The sequence below is a fragment of the Parus major genome, chromosome 12, assembly GCF_001522545.3.
Source record: "Parus major isolate Abel chromosome 12, Parus_major1.1, whole genome shotgun sequence".
Classification (NCBI taxonomy): domain Eukaryota; kingdom Metazoa; phylum Chordata; class Aves; order Passeriformes; family Paridae; genus Parus; species Parus major.
Genome location: NC_031781.1, coordinates 6,518,549 through 6,546,146, shown reverse-complemented (window position 1 = coordinate 6,546,146; position 27,598 = coordinate 6,518,549). Strand labels below are relative to the sequence as shown.

Genomic DNA, 27,598 nt, shown 5'->3' with positions numbered 1-27,598 from the left:
GCGCAGCCCGGCGGCCCCTGAAGTACCTCCTCAGCCGGGCCTTCCGCCGAGTCCTCCGAGTCCTCATCCGAGCCCCTCTCCTCAGAGGCCTGAGTCAAAATTTCTTCTCCCTAAATTGAACACAAGATCTCTACTGAGTGCACGCGAAGCGGCTAAAGCGTGCCAGGGTGGGATGGAAGAGAGGGACATTTTGTTGCCTTCTTAAATAAAAAGTTTTACAGTTAAAAAAAAAGCAGGTTTGTTTAACTGTCCTGCTTCTACAGCGAAAGACGAAGAGCCAGGACTGGCTTCTTTTAATGCCACACATGAAAGTGTGTGAAGATGTTCAAGTGGCCTTTATATCTTTCCTCTTGCACATGTAGTTCTTGCCACAGAACAGCCAAAAAACCCCCATACTTATTCATTATTATCAAATCTGACCCCTCAGTGCAAGAGCATAGAGATGCAGACTCTTAATCTTGAAATAAAATGCTTCCTTCTCTTAAATTAGACATTACTGTACTACAGTCACACTGAATTTGGCTTTTTAGCTATACCTAAGGGGAGAGTTAGACTTGTCTGGACAAGATGAGCATTGTCCTCTCCCAGACTTTAATTGCCCCAGGCAGGGCAGCAGTTCTCACCTGAAGATCTCGATTTTTGAGGATGCCAACCCAGAAGGCCTCCTGGCAATGGTTGAATGCCAGCATTGCCTTCACTCTGTACACAAATTGTTCCAGGGACTTCTTCAGCAAAGGCACATGGTTGGTCAGTCCAATGTCTTGGTGAATCTGTGCAACAGTAAATTGTGATGAGGACTGATTCTTGCCTAAGTGTTCTGGCTGTTAAAAAGCCATTGGTTATCAGGTGGGATGGACATGACCCCGCAAAGCTTGCCCAGATGACATCACTCCTTGGCCAAATTATAGCTTTTGTTAAAAAAATGAAGCTCAGATCAGTACTTTGTCTAAACTGATCTCTTACAACAATCCAAATATCCACATTCACCTGGATTAGAATAAAAGAAGCCAGTTTTTGTCATGAACTCTAGAGAGAAGCTAGTAATTCCTCTGAATTCCCAAGCTTAGAAAAGAAAAAACTAAAAAGGTGTTAAATACACCACTTCCATCAACCCCTTTTCTTGCTCGGTGCCTCATGCAATTCCTTTTTACATGGAATGTGTGTGTGCTATAATCTCCAAAGCCAGTTCTTCTGGAGCAAAGAAGCACTGGCTTTTGGAGAACTAGGACAGGAGGAACAGATGGAGTTGCTGTAAGCAAAAACCACCAGAGGAAGGGCAACTATGCCAGGTATCCTAAGAGATTTAGCTCTGGGTGAGCATCTCCTGCTAGGCTTTAATCTGTAGTACAGATCAGTCATTGCTAAACCAGAAAGCCTGTCAACCTGCCAAAACCTGCACAATTATTTTGTACCTAAGTATTTTCCTCTTTCATGAGAATACTTTGTAATCTTCTGGGATTAAGATGCTCTCATTAGCTGTACTCCAAATTCATGTCACCTGCATTTTTTGGAAGAGTTCCAACATATCTGGGCAGAGGGAAACCACTTTGCTTTAAGTTCTGCCAACAGGGAATAGGTAACTGATTACCAACAGCAAGCTGTTCTCTAGCCTGTGTAACAGGCAGGAGCTAGCAATCATCAGCACTAATCAGAACCAAATGAGCAGAACCCTTGCTAGTGACACAATCAAAACTCACAGTGCTCCCTGGGCCCTGGAACCTGTCCCAGCTGTGTGCAGGCAGTTTGGAGACTCAACAAAGGACAGCACTGGCAAAAACCTGTCTCCAGAAACTGTCCACGTGCCCAGGGTTAGATATGTAAACAGAAAAGAGGCTTGGTGTGAAAGGGGAAATGAGAAGTACTTAGGAAATGACAGGTGAAGCTGATTGCTATTGCCTGCTGTTTAATGCTCTTTAAAGACATGTATTGAGGGAGAGTGACAAATCTTAGGTCTCACTGCACTATGGGTTAGCAAGCATCCCTGAGGTTTTAAGAAAGTGAAATCAAGGTTGGTTTAACAAACATTGGTGTCAACTCCTCTTCAAACAAATACAGAGCATCCACTGCATACATTTCCTTGCCCCAGATTCAGTTTCTGCCCTCTCATTCTTGCAAAATTATTTGGCACAGAGACCTGTACCAGAGAAGTGGTAGAACATAGGTGTTCATTAATTGCCACTCTGTGCTATCAGGGACCATGGGACACAGCACTTGAAAATGCTGGTCAAGTGCAAAGGCAAACATAACAGGGAAAGCTGCAATGCTGTTATCCTGCTTACAAGGTGAATTGTGACTTTAAAGCAGGCATGAGGATTTCACTTTCAAACATGAAAAGGACTTTTTTAGCATTGTCAGGGTTTGTGCCAGCTTCCAATTCTCACCCTGTGCTGAGAGCTGCAATACCATGTTCTCATCTTCAGCTAAATATCTGTATTCCTGATGCCAACTCTGGCCTAAATGGGTAGCAAATCTGGCTTGGGAGCCATACTGGTAGCTGGTTTTCTCCCTTCAGCTACTTTGGCAAAGCTCCCTTCTTGGACAAGTGTTCATGAACCTTTTAGGAGTCAGAACTTCATGTGTGCTGCTTTGTTCCTTTCTGTCTTGTCCTGTGTGGTTCTCTCTTGCAACAAGCACTTGTCTCTCCACACTGTAAGCAGTTTGATTCCTCTGCCCCAAGTCTCCTACAGAGACAGACTGACTGTTACCACCATCCTCCTTCTCCCTTTGCCCTTACCAACACAACATAAAAGCCATCTCACAAGAGGACTTTGAGCAGGGCTTTTCCCCATCCACCTCCTGTTGCTGATTCTTATGACTCACAAGGCTGTTCATCTTTGGCAAAGCTTCTCCTATATTATCAATCTGGCATGTGTACCTTTTTCAAGGTCTCTAAGGTCTTAGTTTGTGTCCTCAGAAACAACCCCTTACAGCTGCCAACAACCAAGGACGTCTAGAACCTCCGTGCTAAAAAATATTATTCCAACCTGACCTAACACCCAAGTCAGCCACTTCCAGAATAAATGCTTCAACTTTTGGGCCATTAAACAAGGCTATTTCACCTTCTCTCAGGGCTTTTGCTTGCACAGACACTGCTGGAAACATGCAAGTAGAACCTTCCAGTGCCCTGGAAAAGCAGTGGAAGGGAAATAATACCATCCTTGGGACAGGAGTGTGTGCAGCAGTTGGAACTCATCTTACCTTGGAATGGCCACACATGTGATGAAGTTGTCTGGTACTCAGCTGCAAGGTTTTCAGCAAACTCTGCACATCATCCTGCAATAAATAAGCAGACCAGAAAATCACTCTCAAAGAACTCTTCCATAGGGAAACAAGAATATTGAAACAGCCTCAGTCCTAGAAATCCTCTCAAAGGGTTATGGGATAAAGGTAAGATGTGTGTATGCAGGAAGTATCAGTCATGATTCCCAACTGGTTGCAGCCAGTTCTGTCCCCAGGATTACCGTGTGCTTTTTAAAGCTGTGGTCCAGGAGAGGCATGGCGAGCTTCAGAAATGCTTCTACAAAGAGGCGGCCGTACTATAAAAGAGAAAAATATATCAGAATGCAAATTTTAACTCCTTCTCAAAGAACCATTGCAAAGTCATATGAGATCATGATACAATCTTCCCAGAGACTGTTCCTGCTTAGAAAAATATTATATTCATGTGAAGGCTGTACTGGAATACACAGAATCAGTAAAGGGTCCCACTTTAATCACTGCAAAGAGAGGCTAGAAGGACAAAGTCTCATCATTGTACACATCCCTGGTTTTATCCACCAGATTTTACCTGGGAATAAAACTGAACTAAACGCAAAATGTTAGAATCACTATACATATATATGTATAGCAAGGTGTAAGGAACACACTATCTGCTTCTTCCAGAGAGTCCAGTACCCACTCTACTGCACTAGAGGCAATGATTCAAAAAATCTGGTATTTAAACTAGTCTCTTCTTCAGTTATCTTGAACTTTTGCTTACCTTCAGGCAGATGCTGAGTACAGGCCTGCTATCAAATACCTACATGGACAAGAAGAAAAAGAGTCAGATCAGTCTACAAGCTAAAGAACAGCATGTTAAGCACAGCACCCAATTAATAACAGCCCTTCATGGCACACCCCTGTGAATGTGTGAACCCTGCTCTAAGGCACCATCTATTCTCAGGTTTCATCAGGAACACCACAATAAGCACATGATCTGTTGTGACTCTCAGGTGCAAGCCCTTGGCAGGATTGCTGTTCAGTGATCTAAGGTGCATCTTTTGCAGATGGCACAAAATTATCTCAATGACTCTAAAGTTCTTAACAGTTTGGGACCCAAGAGACCCAAGCCCAGCTGATGGGCAAATAATCCCATAATAGACAAAGCAAAACTGAGATGGGCAAAATAATGTGAAAGTAACCCTGGTGTTCCTATGGACTAAACTGAACTAAGTGCTCCAGCTCTACCCCTTATGCTCTCCAAAGGCATCTGGAGCACAGGTAGGACTCCAGTGAATGCTGCTGTATAGAAAAACCTGGACTTGAAAAACCTGGGCTTGCCAATTATCACTTCAGATACATAAAATAAACAGAAATTATCAACCTAAGCAAGGAGAAAAGTGAAGCTGTACCTATCACCTTCTAGCCCAAACAGCATCACACTCAGAGGCACGGAATGAACCAGCTCCAAAACTGACAGAAGGGGATATTTCATCCAGTGGGACTGGGCACAGATTATAACTGGCTTAAATTATCACCACCAGGGTGTTCCACTAGTCAGTCACACTTGATGTTTTTCCCCGGTGCTCATGAGCCTGGGAGCACTAGGCCTTACTGAGAATTTGGAGGTAAAGGCAGAAGGACAACCAGAACCTCACCTTGACCAAGTTAATGAGGATGTGGAAATTCCGCACAGCGATGTTCCAGCGCAGCAGCTTCTCCAGTTGCACCTAGGGGATGCAAGGGGACAATTACCCAAGAGGGTGCATTTCCTCTCACCTTGCTGGATGTGCTTTCAGCACTTGTTGTACCCAAAGCACTGGTGTTGTTGAAGACAGAGGAACAAAGCTTCACCACAAGCATATTTATCACAGCAGAAACACTCCATGGGAATTCCAGCCTGATCAGTGGCTTTAAGTGTTAGGAGTTAACTCACTTCCTTGCTCTCAAAGCAGCTCTTGGTTGCAAAATAACGTTGTGCTCCCACATGGGTGTGCAGACCAACTGCACAGTTTAGTATTTTGCTGATTAATGTCTATTTTCTGGCTGCAGCTTCTGTTGGATTTACTAGATTTTTGACATGGGGCAAATCAGGAAAAAAAGTTGCAACTTATATGTTACCCTGCATATCAATGTTGATATACATTGATGAATGAAGGTGTCTGACCGCATTTCCTAGACAAAGTTCAGAACTAAATTCCTTTCCAATTTATACATCTTTATATTAAAAGTCCAGTTTAATTTTTCTTCCCCTTACAGATTCCAGTGTATTCGTTTTCCTACCTCACTTGAGTCTGATGGTTTCCCAGCTGGGATGCTTTTCACTGAACTCTCCAGCTGAGCCATCATTACTCTGAAGAAAACTGGGAATGTTTGCCTATGGAGAAAATGAAAAAACTGACGGTCAGCTCTGAGCATTTTGATAGGCTGTCAAAAGAATGATGTGGAAAACTCAAAGGTTTCCCAGCTGGGCATCCTTCTCAGCAGGAAATTGCAGATTGGCCCTAGGACTCATGAACAGGTCTAGCCCAATTGCCCAGACAGATGGAGACTCCTGGGAAGTCACTAGCACTTCCCCAGTGTGAATGACACTTAAGACACCACCATTTCCTTGTAGCTGTAGGGGTGCACAGTGAAAGGTTTGCAGCTTGCAGCTTTCAGCATAAGATGATTTTAGAAGTTTCAGAGTGCAGGAACTTCATCCCTGCTTCCGACCTCCTATGACAGGGCAGAAGCACCCTGAGTATCTTTTTGTGCACTGCATACCAGCCCAGATTGCCTACAGCCACCAAAGGCCTCTGAAGGTGACTTTTGGAGTGCCTTATACCACCATACTAGCACAGAGACAACACATCTGATGACAGTCAGCAGTTCATTCTCCAGTTAAAATGGCTCACAGCAATAAACCAAACATCATGTCAAGCACAGGACATTCCATTTTGGCATAAAGCTATCACATGCTACCTGTTGCATAGTGCCAAAACAAGTGTTCAGAGTAGCCAGCGAAGTACCAACATGAAATCACAACAGGCCACAAAATAAGAAAACTAAACATTTAAAAGCAGAAATTATCATTATGCATATCAGAGAATTCAAAGTTTCTCTTGCTACAATTACCTGCTTAAGGTAGGATAAGTAGAAGAACATCCATCTTTGGCAGAGTTCATCAGTTCAGGAACACCAGTACTGGAGATTTCCTCTATGGCTTTCATGATGTTTTCTGTGTGCTCCAAGTAGACACTAAATCCAAAACCAACATAGCTGATCAGTAGATACTGTGAATGACACAACAAGGCCTTGAACACTGCCCTACCTGAAACATGTGGCCTAAAACTGTCAAGCTCTTCTCTGACAAAGGTAATCCCATACAGGAAGCCCAAAGCACTACTTAGAACTGTCACAGTGATCTCATTAAAAGGTACCATGATATGCAAGATACATGGATTCAATATTCCTTCATTCTAGTGTTTAGGAAGGACAGGCTGGGAAGAGGATGAGATGGAATTGCACTTTATAAGAGAGAACACCCAATCAGTATGGGTGACATTGAAATGGCTGGCTGCTATAGGCCACCTGGATCAGGGACAAGCCAACAAAACCTTCTACAGCCAGCCAAGAGTACCCTCATGTTGCAGGCCCTGATCCTCATGGCAGACTCACCACCGTGACACCTGCTGGAAGGACAGACAGCCCAGTAGGGCATAAGCAATCCAGGAATCTCCTGGAGAGCATTGATGAGAACTTCCTGACACAAGTGACAAAGGACCTGATGAGGAAACGTGCTCAGTTGGACTTCACACTTCAAACCAAGAAACTGTGCTTTAGAAACAGTGTAGAAACAGGGCTTTAGGCCAAGCTGTACAAGCATGAAGGTTATGATTCAGAGGGGCCATTCCTCTGCAGCAACAGTAATCACTAAAAACAAAGAGTGTCTTGGTGTGCCTAAGGGAATGGCTTGAACCTTACCAGAGCAGGGTGTGCAGGGCACTGTTGAACTGGCTGCCCTTCTCTCGGTCTCCACTGGGCTTGACCCAGGACCTGCAGAGGAACTGCTTTGCTAGAGAAGCTGGGACACATAAGAGATAATTTAGTGAAAGAAGAATAAAAAAAAAAAAAAAATCCTTCTTCCATATAAAAACAGCGTGTTAAAATAATTTCTTGAAAGATCACAACATTACCACCCCTCATGTGCCTGAACTTTCTAAGTCAGGATGCATTTTCCCTAAAAAGTTGCAAGACCACAAGGACATATCATGGTAACAAAGTATTTGCACATCCAGCCTGTTCTTGGTCTGCAATACCTGTTCACATCAGAACCATGATCCACTTCTGGCTACTTCTGACAAACTTAAGTTAAACCTTATTTGTTTGGTAGCTCCTACCATGTGCCATCTATTTGTTTCTAATTAGGACATATGCAACCCTTAGGGTATCCATTTCTAGAAATTAATTCCAATAACAAGTGACTTGGCCTTTTGGCCACAGTACTATAATAATAAATATGAACAGGGAAGTTTGAAGTCTACAGATTTCTGAAATCAAAGCTGCTAACAAACCCTCTTGTCTCTTGCAGAAATGATTAAAACCAGGAAATTATTAGTTTAAATAGGTTATTGCCTGCCATGCTCAGTCAGTCGTTCTCCCAGTGTGGGACTGTTTAAAATATTAAAATTGTCTTTAAGGAGGGAACTTACAATTCCATGTGGCTATGTGGATTGGAAAAAGATGAATTCTTGAGGTGTTTTAGTACCAAGGAATGGCTGAGAGAGACAACAGTCTGGAATCTTTATTTCAGTGTGTGCTGAAGTGGAGATCAAGTAGTTTTCTTACATATTCCCTGCAACCATATCTGTTCTTTACCTGCTGTTTATCTTAAATAATGGGTCCTAATCCATGAGAGAAGCTTTCTTAACTGAAAACATTTGTTGCATGGCACTAAGAATTTACAAGTTTTTCTTTCTCTGCCCTGGAGCAACAGCTGTATTTGCAGCTCATTTCCATAATTTTTGGTAATGAGCTGTCACAGACATCTGTACTTACAGTAGGAAGTCAGATCAAGTCTATGATCACTCACCTCCATTAAACTGGTATCAACACTGAACAGCAGGCTCATGCTTAGAACTCCTAAAAGTTGTGAAGATCTGATTTTTAAAAACACCAGCTGAGAGAGCTGGAGTCTGTCTGTCTGAATGTGACTGAGGCACAACAGAACAAATCCCAAAGAGGGCCCAATATATTTACTGCTGTTCCTTTTATTAATTGCTAGGACTGTTCACCCAGTAAGATTACCAGGATGTGAAGGGAAACCTCTCCCTTAAAAGGCAAAAGACCACACAAAAATTCATCTGAGATGAGCAACTCTTCACACATTACCCATTTTCTCCTTCTTCCAGCCAGACATGGGTTTCTCAGCTACAGCAATCAGGAGCTGAGTGAGGATATAGGCACAGTGGAAGCTGGGAACACTCTGCTGGAAATTCAGGAGGTACTGAAAACTCTCACTGGGGATGACAGGAAAGGGAAGAGGTAAAAACAGTGTAGACAGGGTAATGTCTCAGACACATAAATAAATAAAAAGGAAGCATTAGACCATCTCAGATCCAGGGTCTCCATATCCCAGTGTTTTATCTCTGGCAGTGACCTTCTGAAGAACGGGTGATCAGCCACTAATACACAGGAATTCAGTCATTGAGAAAATTCTCTTAAGTCACAACCACTTTGAGTCTAACAACAGCTTTATATATTGCTTTTGTCTGGTGCACCTGTAAGCATTTTAAATCTCCAGAACATAGGAGATTCCGTCTGTGAATCCTACTAATCTCCTTGTCTCAAATAGCATACAAATGAGATCCACAGATTCATGCATATTTTACATTTTTTACTCCTTTAATGAGGTTTGACTACACTCAATTCAATTAAATACAAAGCTCTGTTTGAAGTGAGTGTAGTCTTTGAGAGCTCCCAAACATACACTTATCCATAATGCCCACACAAAACAGGGAAAAATCCCTGAAATTTGTTAATTTCAAACCTTGTGAAATATAGATTCTACCTTATCAGTTCCTCAAGAAGAAGAAACTCTGTCTCTCCTGGCTTTAGCCTGTCTGCAAGCACCTGGAGAGCTGACCTCAGCAACTCAGCATTTTCATGCTGAGCAAAACCATTCCTAAGGGAGAAAAAAATCCAGTTCATCATCAGATTAGAAGAAGTATCAGATGCAAATGCATATCTAAGCCTATTTGGCAAGATGAAAAATAGAGAAGATCCTACTCAATACAAGCCCTGCCATATGAAAGTTATAAAGGGACACAAAAAATTGAAAACTCAGTGGGAAAAAATATATTTGTTGAGAACAAATAATATTAACTTTTCAGTTAGACTGCAGATCTAACTTGGTGAGGAGAGGCCATTTCCCAGAAGTGGAGGTCCATACAGACTAAGCCAAAGCTGTGCAGACCTAAAACAAAGGATGTGAAATGACAGTTGCTGTGCAAATGCACTGATCATGGGTCACCTGCTGAACAACAGGTAGGAGCCTAATGGGGGGAAAACTCTGGAGATCTTCATTATTTCTCTGAACTCCCAGTGTCTGTGAGGGTATGTATGCTAGAAATAATCAACTACATCCACATTCCAATTCTACAGACTGAACAGGTTGACTCGACAACGGTAATGCTCAAATGCACCTGTACTACACAAGTTAATTAACAACTGGTAATGTGAGGTCTTAACTAAACAAATGTGAAAAGAGCTGTAATTTGGTTGTTGAATTTTAGTGGCTGAACAGCTCACCCCAATATATGGCTGTCTGATCTACAGCAAAACAGATTTTACACTGGACGGCAAAACTGATCTTGAGTTGTCTGGTACAAAACTGACCAGGTTCTTTGATTTACAAAATAGGTGGACTCAGGAACAACCAACATTCACATTGGCTAAAAAGGAAATGACAAATTTGAGAATGGTCAGGAGTGGACTGGGGGGGGGGGGCCCTGAGGCTCCAGTAGAGGTCAACAGGAGGCAGACCTCAGACCTCCCTTTTTGTGCAGTTACTACTGTTCATGAAGTACAACAAAGGTAAAATGCTTTCCACATGCAAATCTACATTGTGATTTAGAAAGAAACTTTTATACTATCCTGGATTATATTAGCAGATGCAGAAGTCTGCAGGCTGCACCACCATTTCTGAGTTGGGCATTTATTAATCCAGCTTGAATGCATCAACAGCACTGACTTATTGACAGTGAACTATATATTCATCCTTTCCCACAGCCAAAAGAAATTCTTCCATCACTCAAGATTCAGGCAGTGAGAAATTATCAAAGGATGAGGGGAAGGAAATGGGAAAGGATGGGTAAGAAATTCCAAGATCCCTAGGCAGACTGGAAATTGTACAGCTAGATGTGTCAGTATGCCTGTTATGCTGATCTTGACCCAAAAGCCCATTGGTTGAATTCTACCCAGTTCAGTGCTTCATCACCTACAGCTTTAGCATAGCTCAGAATCAGGCAATGAATCCTAGCTTAACTAAGAAGTCCTTAGAAGCCTCCAACCCACTGCAGTGGGCTGTTTTTCATGGCTGACAGGCCTTTGGCAGGGTGCAAACACTTTAAAGAAAAGAAACATGAAGAAGAAGCAATAAATGGGTACAACTAAGGACTTTTCTTTTAAACTCACCAAGCAAATAAGGAGCGAAAAGTCAGTAACAGCAGTTGGTAGCAAGAGGACATCAGCTGGTGCTCCTGGATGTTCACTTCTGGTTCATCTTCTGCACCCTGATTTTGTACAGCTGCCTTTAATACAGAACAAATAATTCATTAGACACTATCCCAAACAAAGATAATGGTACATGAATCCATTTCCATAAATTCCATGTTTAAAAAACCTGAAAAAAAACAAAGTGACTCTTTTTCCCCCAAACAAAATGAAAAGTATCTTTACAGGAGACAAAATTTGAGAGTTTTTCTGGTCAAAATTGCTGGTCAAAAAATTTACTCACCTGAAAGTAGTTATGCATGTTCTCCATGTGCTTACACAATGGCTTGAGTAGATCAACCACAAACATAGCAACTTCCTTGGGAGATCTCTGACACAGGTGGGAAAAACCAACATCCTTGTTGCCTCTTTCCTGCAGCAAACCCAAAAGATTAAAGTTGCTTCATTAGCCTCTCTTGAGAATAACTTCAATTGCTACATCTTCGACTGCTGCCAAGCAGTGCAATTCCTGATGCCATACAGGGTCAGGAATGGTCACAGGGTAGCAAAGTTGGCTTCTGCTGAACAAGCACCACCAACTCAGACAAAGGGATAACATTTGACTAAAAAGATAAAACTGATGTGACACACAGCTCTCTTATAGAATCATTTAGGTTGGAAAAAACCTTTTTTTCCAACCTAAATCAGATCAGAGAATTCAAAACTTTACTCAAACACTAAGAGAAAACAGTCTCTGCATGTGGGACTTAAGATAGGTAGAAAGCCAAGGAGACAGAACATTGAATATGAGGAGCCCATCCAGTTGCAGTGCATTTCTCAGTTTAATGCAATGGGACATGTGTTTACTTTCCTCCTGAAGTCATTAGCAAGGAGTCCCTGCTCTCAGGGGGGGCATGTAATGCAGAAAAAGCAGAAACAAGGATGCAGCAGCTTCTGCTGGCTGCTGCAGCCATCTGGCCTGGCTAACTTTAAACAGCACAGTCAGTCTGCCCAGGGAGGGCTAGGAAAAAGGTCACTTGAGTTTTGAGGCTACAAAATTCCCTCAGTTAAATACCCTTTCCTGAGACATGCAGAGAACCAGATGCTGCAAACACTTCAGCAAGCACACCATAAACAAGTCTTTTGAAAGAGCAAGTGCTGCTCTGGCACACAGCTGGGTATCACACTTCCATTTAACTAACAAGTGAAAATAATTCTGAGAAACATTTCTCAGGAAAGGCCTGGAAGCCCTGATGTGTTCTGCCTCAGCCCAGGCCTGGACCCATCGCCTGCTGCTGTTCTTGCCTTTGGAAAGGGCACCCTCCTGGTGGAGCCCGAGGGCAGTGCATGTTCCAGCTTCCAGCACAGGTCATCCAGAAGGAAGCAAAGCTCAGCAGGCCCCAGCTGCACAACTTCACGAGCCTGCAATTAAAAGAATAGTCAATCCCAGGACCCAGATATAGCAGTAGTGCCTTGAAGCTCAAGCTTACCCTGTTTCCAGTTATTCCTGGACTAGTTAACCTCAGGAGGGACTTACTTGGTAAATATTTGGTTTTATGGCTACCCCATGGCAGGAATGGGGCACTGGTTCTGGTTACTCAAAGCAAGAAGCCATCCTGGTGCCATAAACAGCTGGGGCAATGTCAGTACAACTTAATAACTGAGAAAGAACAGATCTATATACATTGAAAATAAGCTCCTAAAGATAAAAAGAGGTTTAAGCCTAGAGAGTCACAAAATTCACCAACTGAGTAAGTCAAGAAGTATTTTGAAATAACGCCACATAGCCCAAGAGACTTGTCAAACAGTCTTCCAGTTGGCCTGTGACCTGCATGCACAGAGACAGCTGTCTGCAAGGGCACACCAGGCTGTGCTGCAGCCTGCCATGGCCCTTTCACATTTTATTAATTTACTGTAGTCTGACAAAATGAGACTCCAGATGGAGTCAGCCTGCCTACAAAGAGGGTAACAAAATGAAGCACTTCTATTTTCCACAGCCATAGCAATGCAGATTTTACAAGCTCACAGATGATACACGGCACCCTGCTCACTGAGAGCACCTTCATGACTCAAATCCTACATTTGTGTTGTTTATCATCTCCTGATGCCTTGAGAAACTTGAGTTTTTTCAAGACAGGCTTTACTTTATGTCAGAGGTTCTTTTTGACAGACAGCACTCAGTGTATTTACCACCCTGTATCTTACCTGTGCTCAATATTAAAGCCCCTTTCTTTCCATTAGGTTTATACATGTTATACAATATATTTCATGTTTTATGCAATATTTACATTAATTTGTTTTTAACATTACTATATGACATGTCTGCTCTCCTCAGTAAAGTCCTCTTTTTCTCAGTACCTTGAATGCTCTCCTGGGAGAAATGCTCTCCTGGTCCCCAGCTCACAGCCCTGGACCAACTCATCTTAACACTAACCTGTGGTGCACTTCAGTGGAACAGAGAGGCCAAAGCCTCTGAGAGAGGCCATTACACAAAGCCTCATCAGTGTGGGTTTCAGGCTGCCCCACTCACCTCTGTGTGCATCTCTGTGTCCAGGACAGACTTTGTGAGCAGCCCACAAAGCAGCACAGTGAACACCTCAAGGTCCAGCTCTCGGAAGTACGGGCGATAGCTCTGCAGCTGTGCCAGGGGATTTCCTGCCTCTCTATCAGCAGCAGTCTGAAAAGGAAATTGCAGGAGAGTGGCCTCTGGAGAGACGATTTATAAAATTCTGATGGGAGGCAGGTGCCAGAAAGCAAAACTGAACCACTGACTGCAATTAACTTAACTTTGGAATGAACAACCCCTCTATCCCAAAGCTTTTGTTTATGCTTCTAAGGCATCTTCCCTGTTGTGTCTTCCTCGCAAGTCCCCAGGACTGTACACCTACCTTGTCCAGCTCAGAGAGCTCGGTATCAGGCTGGTTTCCCTCAGAACTGTCATCTGCTTGAGAACGATCTGCAGAGCCAGCTTTGCTGCCATCAGCCTTCTTTTTTCTTCCTTAAACAGAAAAGCAACTTCAGAATCCAAGGCTAGACACTGTGCTCAGCACTAGGCAGCACTTGCAGCCAGCACAGGCTGGACTTCAATCAGCACTAAGAAAGCATGGAGCACAGGTCTATAGATGAAGTGCTCCTTCAAAATACAGTATCTAAAGTGATGGATGCTCCTTTTGTCAGCAGAACACAGTGAAAACTTTCCTTCTGCCTCCCACACACTCCTACACGACAGGCCCAGACCCTGCACAATGGGTCTGGCACAGGAGGGAAAGGCATTCTGGTCTGTGGCCTCCACCAGTTGTCCTCATTGAACAGAATGTGAATTTTTGTCCACTTTGGCTTAAGGCAGACTTGTTCTCAGGAAATGCTAATCTAGAAACAGAACTAGAGACAGGAAGAACAAAGCAAATCCCATTCAGCTTGAAAACTGAGAGGCAAGTTCTGTGTCTTCTCTGTGGGAGGTAGCAATGGGAAAGGATGCAGGATTTCCTTGTGCAGCAGAGCCATGACAAGGTTCCCAGGACATTGGTTAAGTACAACCTAAAGCTCAGGGGTTTGCAAAGCAGCTCAAGCCAGACTCAGTACCAGAGGATGCCACAAACCCATCAAAGACAGAACTTACTGCTGCAGAAAGTACTTTAGTAGGTGAAAGCAATCAATGAAAGCCCTGGATTTTCACTGTTAAATGCTATGCATCAGCTTTCCCAAGGAGACAGACTATCCAACACCTGTTTGGTGTAGGATATTTTCCCATCTCCACTTCAGCTGCAACGGCAGTTGATGAGGTAAAATTTCCAGCTGGATAGTCATTGGCAAAAATTTAGTGCTTTAGGCACACACAAATGCAATGGCTGCAGTGCAATCTGCAGTCAACCCTCATCACATCTGTTTGCTTAAACATTTTAAATTTTCTTTACCACTCCTTTTTCTGGCTGGACCAGCAGCATTAGTGGATGGTACGACCTCCAGGGCCTCAGAGTCAAAAGTAGCTGGTGGTGGGACATAGCCAGGGGTTGCTGAAAGAGCCAGAATGTAGAAATTGGGTTAATTCAGCTCCTCAACGACAACATACAGGCCAGATACATAACTAAAGGAAGTATCATAAATTTCACTGTCCTGGTGAAAGTGTGGAGTCTGTGAGATAAGTGTTTGTGTATCTGCTAACAAGCAGTGAGCTGGAATAAAAGTGAGTAAGGAAGCAGTGGAGCAGATTAGAATCCCTGGGATCTGGGCAGGCTACTGGGAGATGGACAAGGTGTGTCAGTACTTGGGGGATCTGCTAAAGTTTGTGTGCTTGTGATTCTAGAGTGTGTAATTTGTGTGCTCCTCACTGAGGAAGTGATTAAGAACAGCGGTTTGGCTTTGGACAAATTGAAAATGATAGCTGTCCACTCACAAACTTTTAAAACTGCAAAACTGCCACTGTAAAACTGCTGTATATGTTACCATTTGCTTCTTCCATTGATGTCTAAGGCAACCCCTTTCACTTCACAGCTGGTACAGGCCCAGAATGTAAAATATTTCATACTCACCTGCCAAGCATTTTCCCAGCACATTCTGCAGCTCTGTGATGTTCTGTAATCGAGTTAAAACTTTCCCCTTCATCTCAGCATCCTGTTGCTGGCAGAAGGCATTTACAACCTAGAGACACAAACCAAGCTCACTGAATTAGGGAGATTTGTACCCACTTTACTACTTTTTCTTTTCTTAATAACATTCTCAAGTCCTGAATAAACACACAATACAGCACAAGTGGCCTGTGTGAACAGGTTCAGACTGCATGAACAAAGCTCTTCAGAAGTCCATAAGAACATGGATATAATTGGTGCAATCTATAAAAGCAATAGGAGACCTATAGATAAAATATTAATTGAACAAAAGGAATTAGCAAACAGCACATTGTCAGCTTCTGTGGCTCTGAAGACCCCTTGGCATTTCCCAGGTCTGCCAGGAAAGAGGCAGTCCTGGGAGAAAAGCAGGACCGGGAATGTAGACTTGCACCAAATCTGCCATTCTCATGTTATCAGAATAACCCCAGCAGGAAAAAATCCCACTGACCATTGATGTTAGCCAATACATTGTCCAAATCTGCTTGAAGGCACTGCATTTCACCCTTCTGTCAGCTCACAGAGATACAGAACAGAGTACAGAGCATCCCCAAGAAAGGAAATTCTATAGCCTCTCCAGAAGTGGAACACAACCTTTCTTTTAGGTAACAAAGACCACAGTAAAAGACCACAATATTCCCTCCCCTCCAGCTTCCCTTCTCCTGGCTGACCAACCTCTCCTCTCCTAGGCTTCCTTCATCCCTCCACTACAGAACCTGCAGACAAGGCTCTACTCACTTCACGAAACCAGTTGAGAGCATAGAACAGGAGTGAGCACAGAAATTCACGCTCCTGCTTGGACAGAGATTCCAGCTTCCCTTCAACCTCCAGGTCAGTCAGGTACAGGGGACAACCTGGCACAGAACAAGAAAAGTATAGGTTGGACTGTTTGCTACCTATGCTGAGGTCTTTGCACTGACCAAGGCTCTTGCCAAAGCCTGCATCAATTCCAGTGGCTATCTGGAGTAAGGCCCATCAGCCACTTCATCCCCAGACAGAGCAACTGTCTCCCCAACCTCCTTTTCACTTTGTGGGCACAGAGCATCTCAGCCTCCTTCACAAAATACACAACTCCTCCTGCAGCTGGAGGAACTCTGTGCAGATTTGCCACAAGAACAAGACAGGCAGCCAGGCCCTATAAAAAGCCCATTTCCCATACCTAGTAAGGCATCAATCTCCTCCAGACTTCCACTGTTTTGTTCTGCAGTGTAGAGCCTCAGCAACCGGAAACAGGGTGACAGACACATGGGTGATACTGCCCTGGGGGAAAAAAGAAATTGAGTGGGAATATATGTTTTACATATTCCAGAATGCCCATCACTTTTCCATTATGTCCTGTGTCCTTCCCAGGCCACCTTGCCTGTGCCTTCTATTTTGCTTCTTGCAAGTCCCAGCAACACAGAGAAGAAATGCACCATGTGGGTTAGAAAAAAAAACTCCCATAAATTAATAACTGGTGATTACCAGTTTTCTGGAAAAGCATGTAAGGGCAGAAAAATGTCTTCAATGAGCAAAAAACTCAAGGGTCAAGATTTACTTCTGGTGGAAATCAAAGTTGAGTACTTTAGAAGGAACTGTAAGAAATTCTGCACAACACAGTTATAAGCAGGGGAGAAACCTCCTTCAGTGTTTCACAGTGTGCCACTGCTCCAATCCTGAGTGATGAAAACTAACATTTTTCCATAGAAGCATGCAAAGGAGCTATGTTTTTTCTCATTTTAAAATGATCATGTCTTTTTAAAAGAACAACTAAAATCTCAAAAAAATCTTACGACAATAAATTACAAACAATGTGAAAGTGCAAATAAAAAAAAGAGAGTCTTTTATAACCTTAACAAGTCTATGTCTCTTAGAATTCTTTTAACTTCAGTGTCCTCCTGTTTACTTAAGAGTTTTTTTATATCTTACAGGCTTTCTGTTCTATTTGCCAAAGAAAATGCGCTGATTCTTCAGTCAAATTTCATTTTTGGCTGCATGTTTGAGAGCTTAGCACTATCTACCATCACAACTCACCCAAGATCACCTAAACAGCCCAAGCCAGAACCGACTGCCAGCTCCCAACCAGATTATGCTCCTAGACCTGAGTTTAACATCAAAAAAAGGAGAACACTGAAAACTGGTAAATTCTCTCACCAGCTCCTTATCAGGTACCTGAAGTGCACAAATGAAAACACTACCTTTGCAGCCATCCCACAGGTAAGAGTCAAATACCTTTTACTTTGGTTACTCTCTCCAGCGGTGACCCTGCCAAGCTCACTCTGTGACACCAGTGGCAACAGGTTAATGGCAATTGCTCCCTGACTTTGGTCTTCATCCAGATTGTACAAGGACTTCACTGGGAACAAGAATGAACTGCAAGGAAAGACAGACAAGATCTTGTTGGCAGCCTCAGTTCTCAGTGACAGAAACACTACCAATGCTTTATTTGACATTAGCATACCCATGCACTGTGGGGCTGAGATCCACCACAAAGTCACTGGGAAAATCCTCCACCAAACTCTTCCCAAACTCGTTCTACAAAAAAATGAAGAAAAAAAAACTTGCTCAGCAAAGGGGCTTGATGAAGAAACCTCCAGCTGTGGAAGATGCAGAAGACCAAGAAAAAGTATCCTGGAACTGTCACATAATGCAGCCCCATGGCCTGCAAGGAGAGCCAAGGGCTGCCTTTGACAAGAGTCAGAGCCAGGAAACATTGCTAAGCATGCACAACCAATTTTTCCCTGCTCTTTGGATGTGGGCTTGACTACAAGTTCCAGAGAGATGCAGAGAGGCAGAGCAGCTGGCTGGAAGAGGAAAGCAGCCCACATGTAAAAGGAGTTCTCAGCAGGAAGAAAGAGCTGTCCAGTCACCTTCACAAACTTCTTCCTATCACCATAAATACCATTTATTTATTTACTGCCATTAATGACTGTGGCTCTTCAAAGATCTTAAGTATCAGATAGTCTTAACAGTCTGACCCAGAAACCAATTTCAATACTAAGTTTAAATGTCTTTCAGATTCTACTTTTGTCTATGAATAGGACCAGCATGTTCTGAAATGTCACTTAATTCCATTTAAAAGGCTTCCCTGCTGTCATGTTAAATTTCACAATAAAGAAACTGTTAAAGCACAGTGAGGAATCTGCCACAATCAAAAAAAGCCAAGAGAGCTGAATGAGGATTCTGTATCTGACCAATCTCTCACAGAACAAAACAAGTTCCCAGACTGGAGTGAAATCCTCAAATTGATTCTATATTGCCAATGTTTCAAAAATATATTTTTTTTCTGAAGAATTTATCTAAGTGATCAAGTTCAAGTTGCTCTGCAACATACCAGCAGCTGCAAGTCCAAATTGCCCTTCTGCTTCTCAATCAAACTGGCAAATTCATCATAGTACAGAGCCAAGACCTCTGGTGCTTGCTCACAGCAGAAGCCCACAAGGTCCAACAGGGTAGACAGCTGAAAGGAGAGAAAACAGTGCAGAAATGGGTAAGGTAAATGGATCCAATTCAAGCTTTTATCTTCAGTCCTTTTTACATTAATTTATTGTGAGGCATATTCAAAGCTTCATCTCTAGAGTATCAACCTGTGGTGAATAGTCTTGAACAGACACAGATTTAAGAAGAAACATAGGCCTTTTAGTGTCCTCTGCCATGAAATAAATGTCTGCCCAGAATCACCCTTAATAAAGTGCCAGCAGAGAAAAAGGTTCTTTAACAGAAACTAAGGAAAAAAGCTGTTAGGCCAATCCTGTGCAACAAAAATACTTCCACTGCCTGAAAGGTACAGCTACCAAAGCTGAGAGGATGGCCATGGTCACCTTTGGCTCACTGAAGCAATTTTCCTGCTTCTTTCCTTTGTATTTGAAATAACAACTGGACAGAAGACTTTCACTAGATGGCTGCAGTGCTGCTTGTTCTGGTGTAGCAAAGGCAACACCAGCAGGTGCCTTTGTTCCTCCAAAACTGTTCTTGATCTACTCTTGGCTCTGCAGTCAATGTACAAGAATCCCAGGCTCAGGAAAGCCAACTCCCAGACCCACACAGTGCTTCAGTTAAGACTGCATTTCCAGTCACCCCTCCTTGCTGACTGTATCCTCCCTGTGTCCCACACTGTCCCATTCTTGGTACTCACCTGCCCATCACGCTCACTGCTCAGCTCTGGCCTCTCCACTGAAGCAGCATCTCCTTCATTCCTGGAAGCAATTGATAACTTTGCTGTTGTGGCACAAGATTCAAGAGACAGCAAAACCCATCACGCACACAAGGTTCTCCCTCAAGAAATTGGAGAATGACACATGAAAAAGATTTCATTGGAACACATTAGGAAAAGACCTGATGCTGTCTGGGACCTCTTCCCTTTTAAATTTCCCTGGATTCAAACACAGAGCACCTCAGGTTATAAAGCCTAGAGTCAGAAGCTGATCAGGTAATCAGACCAAGCAACAGTGTGGTCAAAGGATGCACAAGTAGGTATTAACAAGGAATTTGGGATGCCTCTGAGACCAGGTGAGCAGACTGCACAGGCTGAAATACCAAATATCACAGTATGCAAAAAAGGAGTTTAAAGTTCCTGAATTTGCCCAAGATGAGCATGAACTCAAGGCAATGTCCTCCTGTCTTTGTTTCACTCCAGGCCTGAACTGAAAACTATGTTAAATTCATCTTTGCTACATTTTTTCTCACCTTTTTAATGCCACACTGCCTATCATGGAAACAGCACCAATAATCCCCATTTGTTTGTGGTTGGGAACTGTGCTGGAGAGCCATTTCCTGATCACCATGTACATATCATCCTGAAAAGAGACACAGACCATGTCACCACAGAGGTACTTGTGTGCATCACTCACAGTTCTGTTGGCATCTTCACTTAATGTCATCTCCAAGGGCTACAGGGGGATGGTTTATTAGGATTACAGCTTTGCTTAAGGAATGCACATTCTGACATTTAATTTATTATGAAAATACTGGTCCCATAAGTCAGATTGTAAAGAGCATTAGAACAGCATTAGGTTTGACTTTGCTCTAACTACTACACAGACCATGTAGCTGGTCCAGGTTTCAACTATAATTAATAGAAGAGTATGTTAAAAAAAACAGCAGATTGGTCTTGGAGCCTGTCATACCCAAACAGCATCTGCAGAGCTGCACTTCAAAACACTGTCAACTTCAGGAGGCTGAGAGATGGAGCAGTTTGTGGTGAAGGTCCAAAGACAAATTGTGCAGTGCAAGGAAAAATGCCTAATCTACCTGCAGAGATCTTCATGTCTAAGAGGCATCAGCTTAGAAGAACACTTAGAGAAGACAAAGTTGGCTCTCAGAACACCAATTTCTTTGGTGACCTGCCCCTGGAGTCTTCAATATCAGTGAGGATAAGAGTCAAATTGCCAACCTTGGATCGCCAGAGTTACAAACTCTCATCTCAAAATAAATTCTAGACACTCCTCCCCTTCTTTTCACAACCTCTGAGGGTGACAGGCAGAACATCCTGATGGTAAGTCCTCCTGGGCTGCAAAGTCACACTGTGTGTTGCCAAGGCAATTTTCACAAGTCACATAGGACTTGGGGTGGGAGGCGGGGAAGTCACTGAGGAAACTTGTTCAGAAAGGAGCTAAACCTGCCATATAACTGGGAATTTTGGCAGTGAAGAGCTCCAATTTAACAGGGTGAGTGGGAAGGACAAAATGACTATAGACATGCTATTTTACACACCACAGATCAATCAGAAGGAGAGGAAGAACAGTTTTCCTTTACAGTCTCAAGCTAGCATGTGCAAACATACCTAACAACTACAAACTGCAAAGGGACTCAAAGAAAGATAAACAGTCCTAATTTCTAAGAGCTGAACTTTATGAATGGAAAGATTTTGAACCCTGATGTCTCTGTTCTGAAATAAATATCTTTGAATTTTTTCTTTATCTGCTATGCTCAAGGATCCAGAAATTCAGACAAAGGTATCCAATACCACCACTTTCATGCTGCAACTGAGTCACACAAGGGATCCTGTGCAAGATGAAGGTGGATTTAGACAGACCAGGTTTGACAGCTTCTTGTGTTTAAACCAGAGGCACAAGAGGTGTGAAGTCTACCACTACACAGCAGAGTATTCTGCTCTGTGAAGTTCAGTTCTTCTGAACAAGAGAGTCTTTGTTGTCTCTGTTATGCAGAATTTAAGTGGCTGAATCAATACAAACATCTCAGGGAAGCTGAACTGTGCCTTCTGAAGGCTTCCAAGTGATGGAAAAACGGAGCTGCTCGAGAAGGCTGCTGAATTTACACTTTTGCAAGCCTTCAAGGCTCAGCTAGACAAAGCAACAATCAACATGATGCCATGCTGGTGACAGTCCCACTTTGACTGGGAGGTTAGATTAGGGACTACCACCAGCACCCTTCCAACATGTCTAACAACTCTGCCTTTCTTAGACATGAAAAAGAAGGGGACCTTTCTGGGAAAGATGAGAGGCACAGTCACTGGGATAAGCCCTTGATATCAGGGTGGAAAGTCCAGAGCCATAAGCTGGTTTGCCGACACTTGGGGAGAAGAGAATTTTAAGCTCAAGGATATCCTGACATCAATCACTGGTCATAGATGATGCCAGTATTCAGTTAACCTAGCAGAAGGACCAAGGCACAGACTGAACAACTTTCTGTTGTGACTCTGCTTACCTGAATGTAGCTCCCTTCTTGCTTCTGGCTGAATGCTAAAGTGCTGAGGATGTAGAAAAGCTTCCGAATCTGGCATGGATTCAGTTTCTGTGTAGAGTCTAAAATGGTCTGTAAGAGAAGCCACAAACTAGTTCAGAATATCAAGAATCCCTTTCCATAGTCTAAAAACACATTAATTGTCAACCTCAAGGAAGAGAATAAACTTTTCCCTTTTTTGTACACACATGAAAAAGCTACACTCAAATTAAACAAACATACATGCCAGACTACTGTTCTGGCCTTACTTATGGGAGTTCATTTTATCAGAGGCTGAATGGGAAGAATAATTTGGCTACCATAAGCATTTTGGGAGTGCTCAGGACAAGTGAAAGCTATTTTCTATCACTGGATTGGCCACAGGATTCAAAGTATTTGACAAGCAAGTAATTAAGCAAGTAATTTTCATTTAACAATCAATCAACTAAACAGCAAAAAGTGTACAGCTTTCCCACAATGTGTAATTAAATCACAAGGAACACCAAAATACCAGAGGTATTTCTTCAAGGGCTCTTAAATACAAGCTGTCTTTAAGCTACAAACCATCATAGATGGAGGAGTGTTCAAGGAAAGTACTATTACATGCTTGCCTTGCTGCTTAGCTCTTCCCTCAGTCTCCACTTTTAGTACTTTTGGAAATAGCCAACTGGGCAGGTCTCACCCTGCTTATCATTCTTAGAGCTCAAAAGTCCATTTTTTTTCTCCCCACTGAGTACTTTCTTCTTTTAAATTTTAGGATATGTTTTTTTCCCATCTCTGCAAGAAATTTTGTCTTAGGATTCAAATACTGGCTAAAGTACTGTCAGTCTTCCAATAGACAGAATGTGAAGTCCACAAAAGGGACAGGTTTTTGCCAAGTTTTGAAATAGCTCATGTAAATAAGGACAGCATTTTCCTGCCATTGTAGGCACCATTCCATGCCTGAAATTTAAGCACTGTCCAGCTAAAGGGAATTGTTTATCTCAATTTCCCCTGTCAAAGAATCATACACTCTTATCTTACAGCTCACACTTTGACAGCAGATACCTTTCACTTCTGACCACTGCCTTTCTCCAGACAGAAAAGCTTTACAGGTACAAGTTTTTCCAATACCTCTATTTTGAAGAAGTACTGGCCTATTCTGGATCTGAGGCAAAGTGGTGTAAGTGACCCAAAATCTAGTACAAACCCAGAAATGCACATACCTTCACAAAGGTGGCATAGCGCATCAGCAGGGACGTGTGCAGCACCACCAAATCTGTGAGCACATCCAGAGAAATGTCCAGTTCTGTCTCACTTCCACTGCACACATGAGTCACCAAAGCAGTCACAACCTCCTAAGGAAAAAGCCACCAAAAAGAACTTTCAAAAAGTGAAATTTCAACAGAAAAATGTCTGCCTTGCTCTGCTTATATGAACTGCACTGATCAAGTACAGATAATCACAGCAGTCTTTGTGCTTGAAGTCACTTGCTACCAGTCTTGCTGTGATTGCTCCCCATCTTCTTGTCGGCCTACTCTTTGGCACAGACCTCTGTTCAATGGCTTCCAACTGCCTGAAACCCTGTCCCCTAAAGGATCATGACATACACTCTAGAAAAAAGTGCAAACCCAAATAAAATAGCTGCCACCCATCACGCTGTACCTGCTGGCAGTAGGAGTCAAAGGCTGCAAAAGCTTGTTTGTACATACAGCTGCCAAAGGAGACCACAGCTGGGTGTGCTGAGTGAAGAAATGTCTGAGCAAGGGCTAGGATTGAAGGGAAGAAGTCTTTGATAACCTGAAATACAGACACCATGATAAAGGACATTACTGTTGCTTGTTTTCAACATATTCAATTCTGAGGAAAGCTCAACTCCAAAAAAACCACATGACAATTACAACAGAGAACATGTGCCTTGGGACACTGATCTGGACTAAAAATTATAAAAGAGAAGTACATGAACATCACTGGAAAGGTTTAAATAATATACCTTTAATATATAATTATAATATGTATATTTTATATAATTATATATTTATAATATTGCATATATTATTAATGATAATATATAACGATATAATGTTGTGTCTTAATATAAATAATAATAAATTATGAATTATATAAATTGCATAATATATATTTATATTATAACTATAATATATTAAATAATATAGCAGCACAGGGCTCAATCATCATCTCACAAGATCTTTGAGAGATAAAAGAGTTCCAAAGCAAGATCAGCACTGACCGTTGAATGGTTTTGGAAGGCATTCTGCATCAGCTGTTCTGGCATAAAGCCCAGTCGGATTTTGCTCCTCAAGACCTTCTCAGTTTGCTTCCTGTTCCTCATGTTTGTATAATGGATTAGCAGCAAAACTATCAGATCCAGAACCTTTAAAGGAAATAACCACCACTCACTATGCTGAAATATTAAACAGTCCAGATAACTCAAAGTCAAAACTTGAAGTCTAAACTGAGAAGAAAAAAAAAGAGTTTAAAAAGTCCCAAGAGACACAGCTGAAATAAGTTGACTTTATGAGTCCAACAGGACAGAATTAAAGCAGGATAACTCTGTCCCTTAACATTAGGAAGGGATGAAGCAAGAGTTAGAAAATGGATGGTTGTTATACTTGGAACATGTCCAATACCAAAAGAACCACCCATGAAACATCACTGACAAGTTTCTGCTCCAACTACAAAAATCTCTTCATCTACAGCTGTGAAGAAAGCCCTTGAGAAACCAGGAGGATACTTGCAGAGCAAAACTATTACCTTATGGTCAGACACAGATGTGCTGTTCTCAATAGCCTGAAAGGAAAAAAAAAAAAACAAAAACAAAACAAGCAAGCTGTTAGTACATTCATATTACATATACATATTACATTCCAAAAACAGACCAAAAGAGGTAGGCACCAAAAGTCTGTGACACCCTGCTCACAGATTTCTCTCCTCTACAGAAGGATTCCTATCAAAGTCAGAAAACTGGATCTTGCCAACAAAAGAGAATCCAGAAGGTATTGAAAAAAATAGCTGAAAACTGAGCTTGAACAAGGACATTCTCAAGTAACATCAGGCTTGAGAAAGGAACTGAGGTACTGAGTAATGAGGACAAGAAACAGCTGGTTTACACTGAAATGCAATTTTAAATTATATTTAACCTAATACCAGCTTACACTGATTTCTAGCAGGATATTTTCAAGCCCCTAAGGCTTCACATAGATCAGTCTCAATATATGGGTATACGTTTCCTCCTTTGCAGAATGAAATCTGTATCAGTAAAACGAAGGGCTAACATTTGTCTTTTAGTACCACATTTGATTACAAGAAAGGCTCAGGCTTAATCAAAGAGCCCAAATAACTAAGGAAGCAAGGACTGAAGCATCTATCTTACCTTAATCCATGCTTCAGAGACATCTTTCTGAAATCTCACAGCTAACTTGATCACATCAAAAAGTAGCTTCACACAGTTCTGGCTGGTGGTTACTTGGCTCAGGGAAGAACTGCAAATCATCAGAAAAGAGGAGACTCAGTCCCTCCAAATATTGTCACAGAAGGAGCAAGGCAGCCCACCAGTCACAGCAGTTACTTAAAGCAGCCATTGTCCAGAGGGAATGCTCTGGTAAGGATAGGGAGTTTCATGAGAGAGTGGAAACAGAGGTCACAGAATCAATGGAAAACATACTGGAGGGAACTTAAAACAGATATAATGGTAGCACCATTATTATAAATGAAGTTGCTTGTCCCAGACATGGAGGCAGATGGTTCAAAAGGAACTACATCCATGGCATGGGAAGCTGGCTGGGAAAGGAGTGACAAATGTATTGTATCAGTACCAAGCAGGAAGGAATAAAGGTGTCTGTGCCTTTCCACAGGATAAATTAAGCTTGTGTGTGAAGCCAATTGTGCCAGAGACCAGAAGAGGAACAGTTTAAGTTCTCTTGTCTCATCCTACCCTTGGAGAATCAGGTAAACCTGTTAAAGTACCTGGCATGGACTTGGCTTTTAATCTTCTTCTGGGAAGTGTGAATCTGCAGGGGCAGAACACACGATGACAAATCCAAGCTCTTACGAAGATCAGAAATCACCTGTATAACACAAATCCATGCACAAATCACTGTGACAAATGAGCAAAGAACAGAAAAAGCTGAGGAAAACAATTTCCCATAAAAACCCTAAAATAACAAATCAAAACTCATATATTTGTAAATATTCACAAGTATCTAATCATGTCCAAATTTAACTTTTTTAACTTAGAAAATGAATCAGCTAAACTTTTCTCTTTACCTATATGTCATACAAAAGATAGAATTTTTCAAGACCTACTCTGAGAAATTCCCACCTATGTATTTGCTTTATGTTGCTGTGAATTGTTTTTATTCTGTTTAGCAGCTGAGCAACATATATGACAGCCTCAGGAATTCTGGGATATGCAAGTTTACCAACCTGACTGATGTTAAATGCAGTGTACCAGCACAGACTGGCTTCCATGTCACAGGCACACTTCTTTTTACAGGGCACTCCCTGAAAGATTTGGGCAGATCACAAACCTCATTTGGCTTAGGCTAAGGCTTCCTCAATGCATGAAACAAAGTGTGATTGATAGCTCAGCAAGGCTGGCTCTGATCCCTGGCAATATTAAAATTTTACTTGAAAACATTAAAAACATACAGCTCTGTGTGTGAATCAACTTCTCTCTGCTAAAACACATACTCATGTGGAAAGCACACTTCATTATGAAGAAGATACTGTACCTCTACTGCATCTGCTGCCTTGACATTTTGGAGAATGAATTTTACTACTACAGGCAAATCTTCCAGTTTTACAGAAGGCACAATGGTCATGGCAGACTGTCGAACCTGAGAGAGAGCAACACTCCATCAGCTGGAAGACAACACTTCACAGAAACATATTAATGAGGAGGAATCCTTGGAGACTTACAGTCCAGCCTTCTGCTCAGAGCAGGAACATTTTAAGTACTAGATGAGATTCATCTTGGCTTTGCTGAGTCTTGAAGGATGGAGGAAACCTCCAATCCCTGCCACCTCTTTGAAAATTTATGTCAATGCTGCAGACCCTAACTTGCTTTACCAAATGCCCACCCTAAACTCCTGTTGTGGCCACTGCCCCTTATCACTCTTCAACAAGGAGAGCTTGGCTCCATCATTTTTCAACTGGCTTTTAAGAGGGCAAAGCATGGAGGTTGTGTAGCCTGCTTGGCACTATGTAAAACACTGTTTATGCACTCAAATGAACCAATTTTATTTTACTCATAAGAAGCCCAACTCCAAAAAGTGGAGCAATGCAACATATCAAAAAGGCACATCATCATCTCTTCTCCTTTATCAGCACTCTGCAGAGAAAACCTATTTAATTATTTAATCACCAATCTGCCTTTCCTTAGAATATACAGTCTAATCTGGTCACTGTACTTAAAAAAGATGAAGTATTTGATAATAAGG

General features: G+C 42.2%; 1 protein-coding gene across 2 annotated transcripts in view; it reads right to left on the bottom strand.

Annotated features, from left to right (window-relative positions):
• Positions 1–27,598, bottom strand: part of FANCD2 (FA complementation group D2) — a 35,839-nt gene that overhangs the window by 172 nt on the left and 8,069 nt on the right. For both annotated transcript variants that reach the window (XM_015640861.3, XM_015640860.3), the window contains exons 11-43: positions 26,891–26,995; positions 26,124–26,224; positions 25,531–25,639; positions 24,912–24,947; positions 24,388–24,531; positions 23,802–23,936; positions 23,363–23,494; positions 22,143–22,250; positions 20,163–20,272; positions 19,612–19,672; positions 18,811–18,936; positions 17,938–18,011; positions 17,709–17,849; positions 16,657–16,757; positions 16,236–16,351; positions 15,423–15,531; positions 14,808–14,906; positions 13,782–13,891; positions 13,424–13,570; positions 12,199–12,315; positions 11,198–11,326; positions 10,876–10,991; positions 9,251–9,364; positions 8,572–8,699; positions 7,165–7,264; positions 6,316–6,438; positions 5,482–5,575; positions 4,857–4,928; positions 3,980–4,018; positions 3,462–3,536; positions 3,199–3,273; positions 624–770; positions 27–110 (exon numbers count right to left, since the gene is read on the bottom strand). In XM_015640861.3, the coding sequence (XP_015496347.1) occupies positions 27–110; positions 624–770; positions 3,199–3,273; positions 3,462–3,536; positions 3,980–4,018; positions 4,857–4,928; positions 5,482–5,575; positions 6,316–6,438; positions 7,165–7,264; positions 8,572–8,699; positions 9,251–9,364; positions 10,876–10,991; positions 11,198–11,326; positions 12,199–12,315; positions 13,424–13,570; positions 13,782–13,891; positions 14,808–14,906; positions 15,423–15,531; positions 16,236–16,351; positions 16,657–16,757; positions 17,709–17,849; positions 17,938–18,011; positions 18,811–18,936; positions 19,612–19,672; positions 20,163–20,272; positions 22,143–22,250; positions 23,363–23,494; positions 23,802–23,936; positions 24,388–24,531; positions 24,912–24,947; positions 25,531–25,639; positions 26,124–26,224; positions 26,891–26,995 (3,477 nt within the window). The remainder of the gene's footprint in view (positions 1–26; positions 111–623; positions 771–3,198; positions 3,274–3,461; positions 3,537–3,979; positions 4,019–4,856; positions 4,929–5,481; positions 5,576–6,315; positions 6,439–7,164; positions 7,265–8,571; positions 8,700–9,250; positions 9,365–10,875; positions 10,992–11,197; positions 11,327–12,198; positions 12,316–13,423; positions 13,571–13,781; positions 13,892–14,807; positions 14,907–15,422; positions 15,532–16,235; positions 16,352–16,656; positions 16,758–17,708; positions 17,850–17,937; positions 18,012–18,810; positions 18,937–19,611; positions 19,673–20,162; positions 20,273–22,142; positions 22,251–23,362; positions 23,495–23,801; positions 23,937–24,387; positions 24,532–24,911; positions 24,948–25,530; positions 25,640–26,123; positions 26,225–26,890; positions 26,996–27,598) is intronic.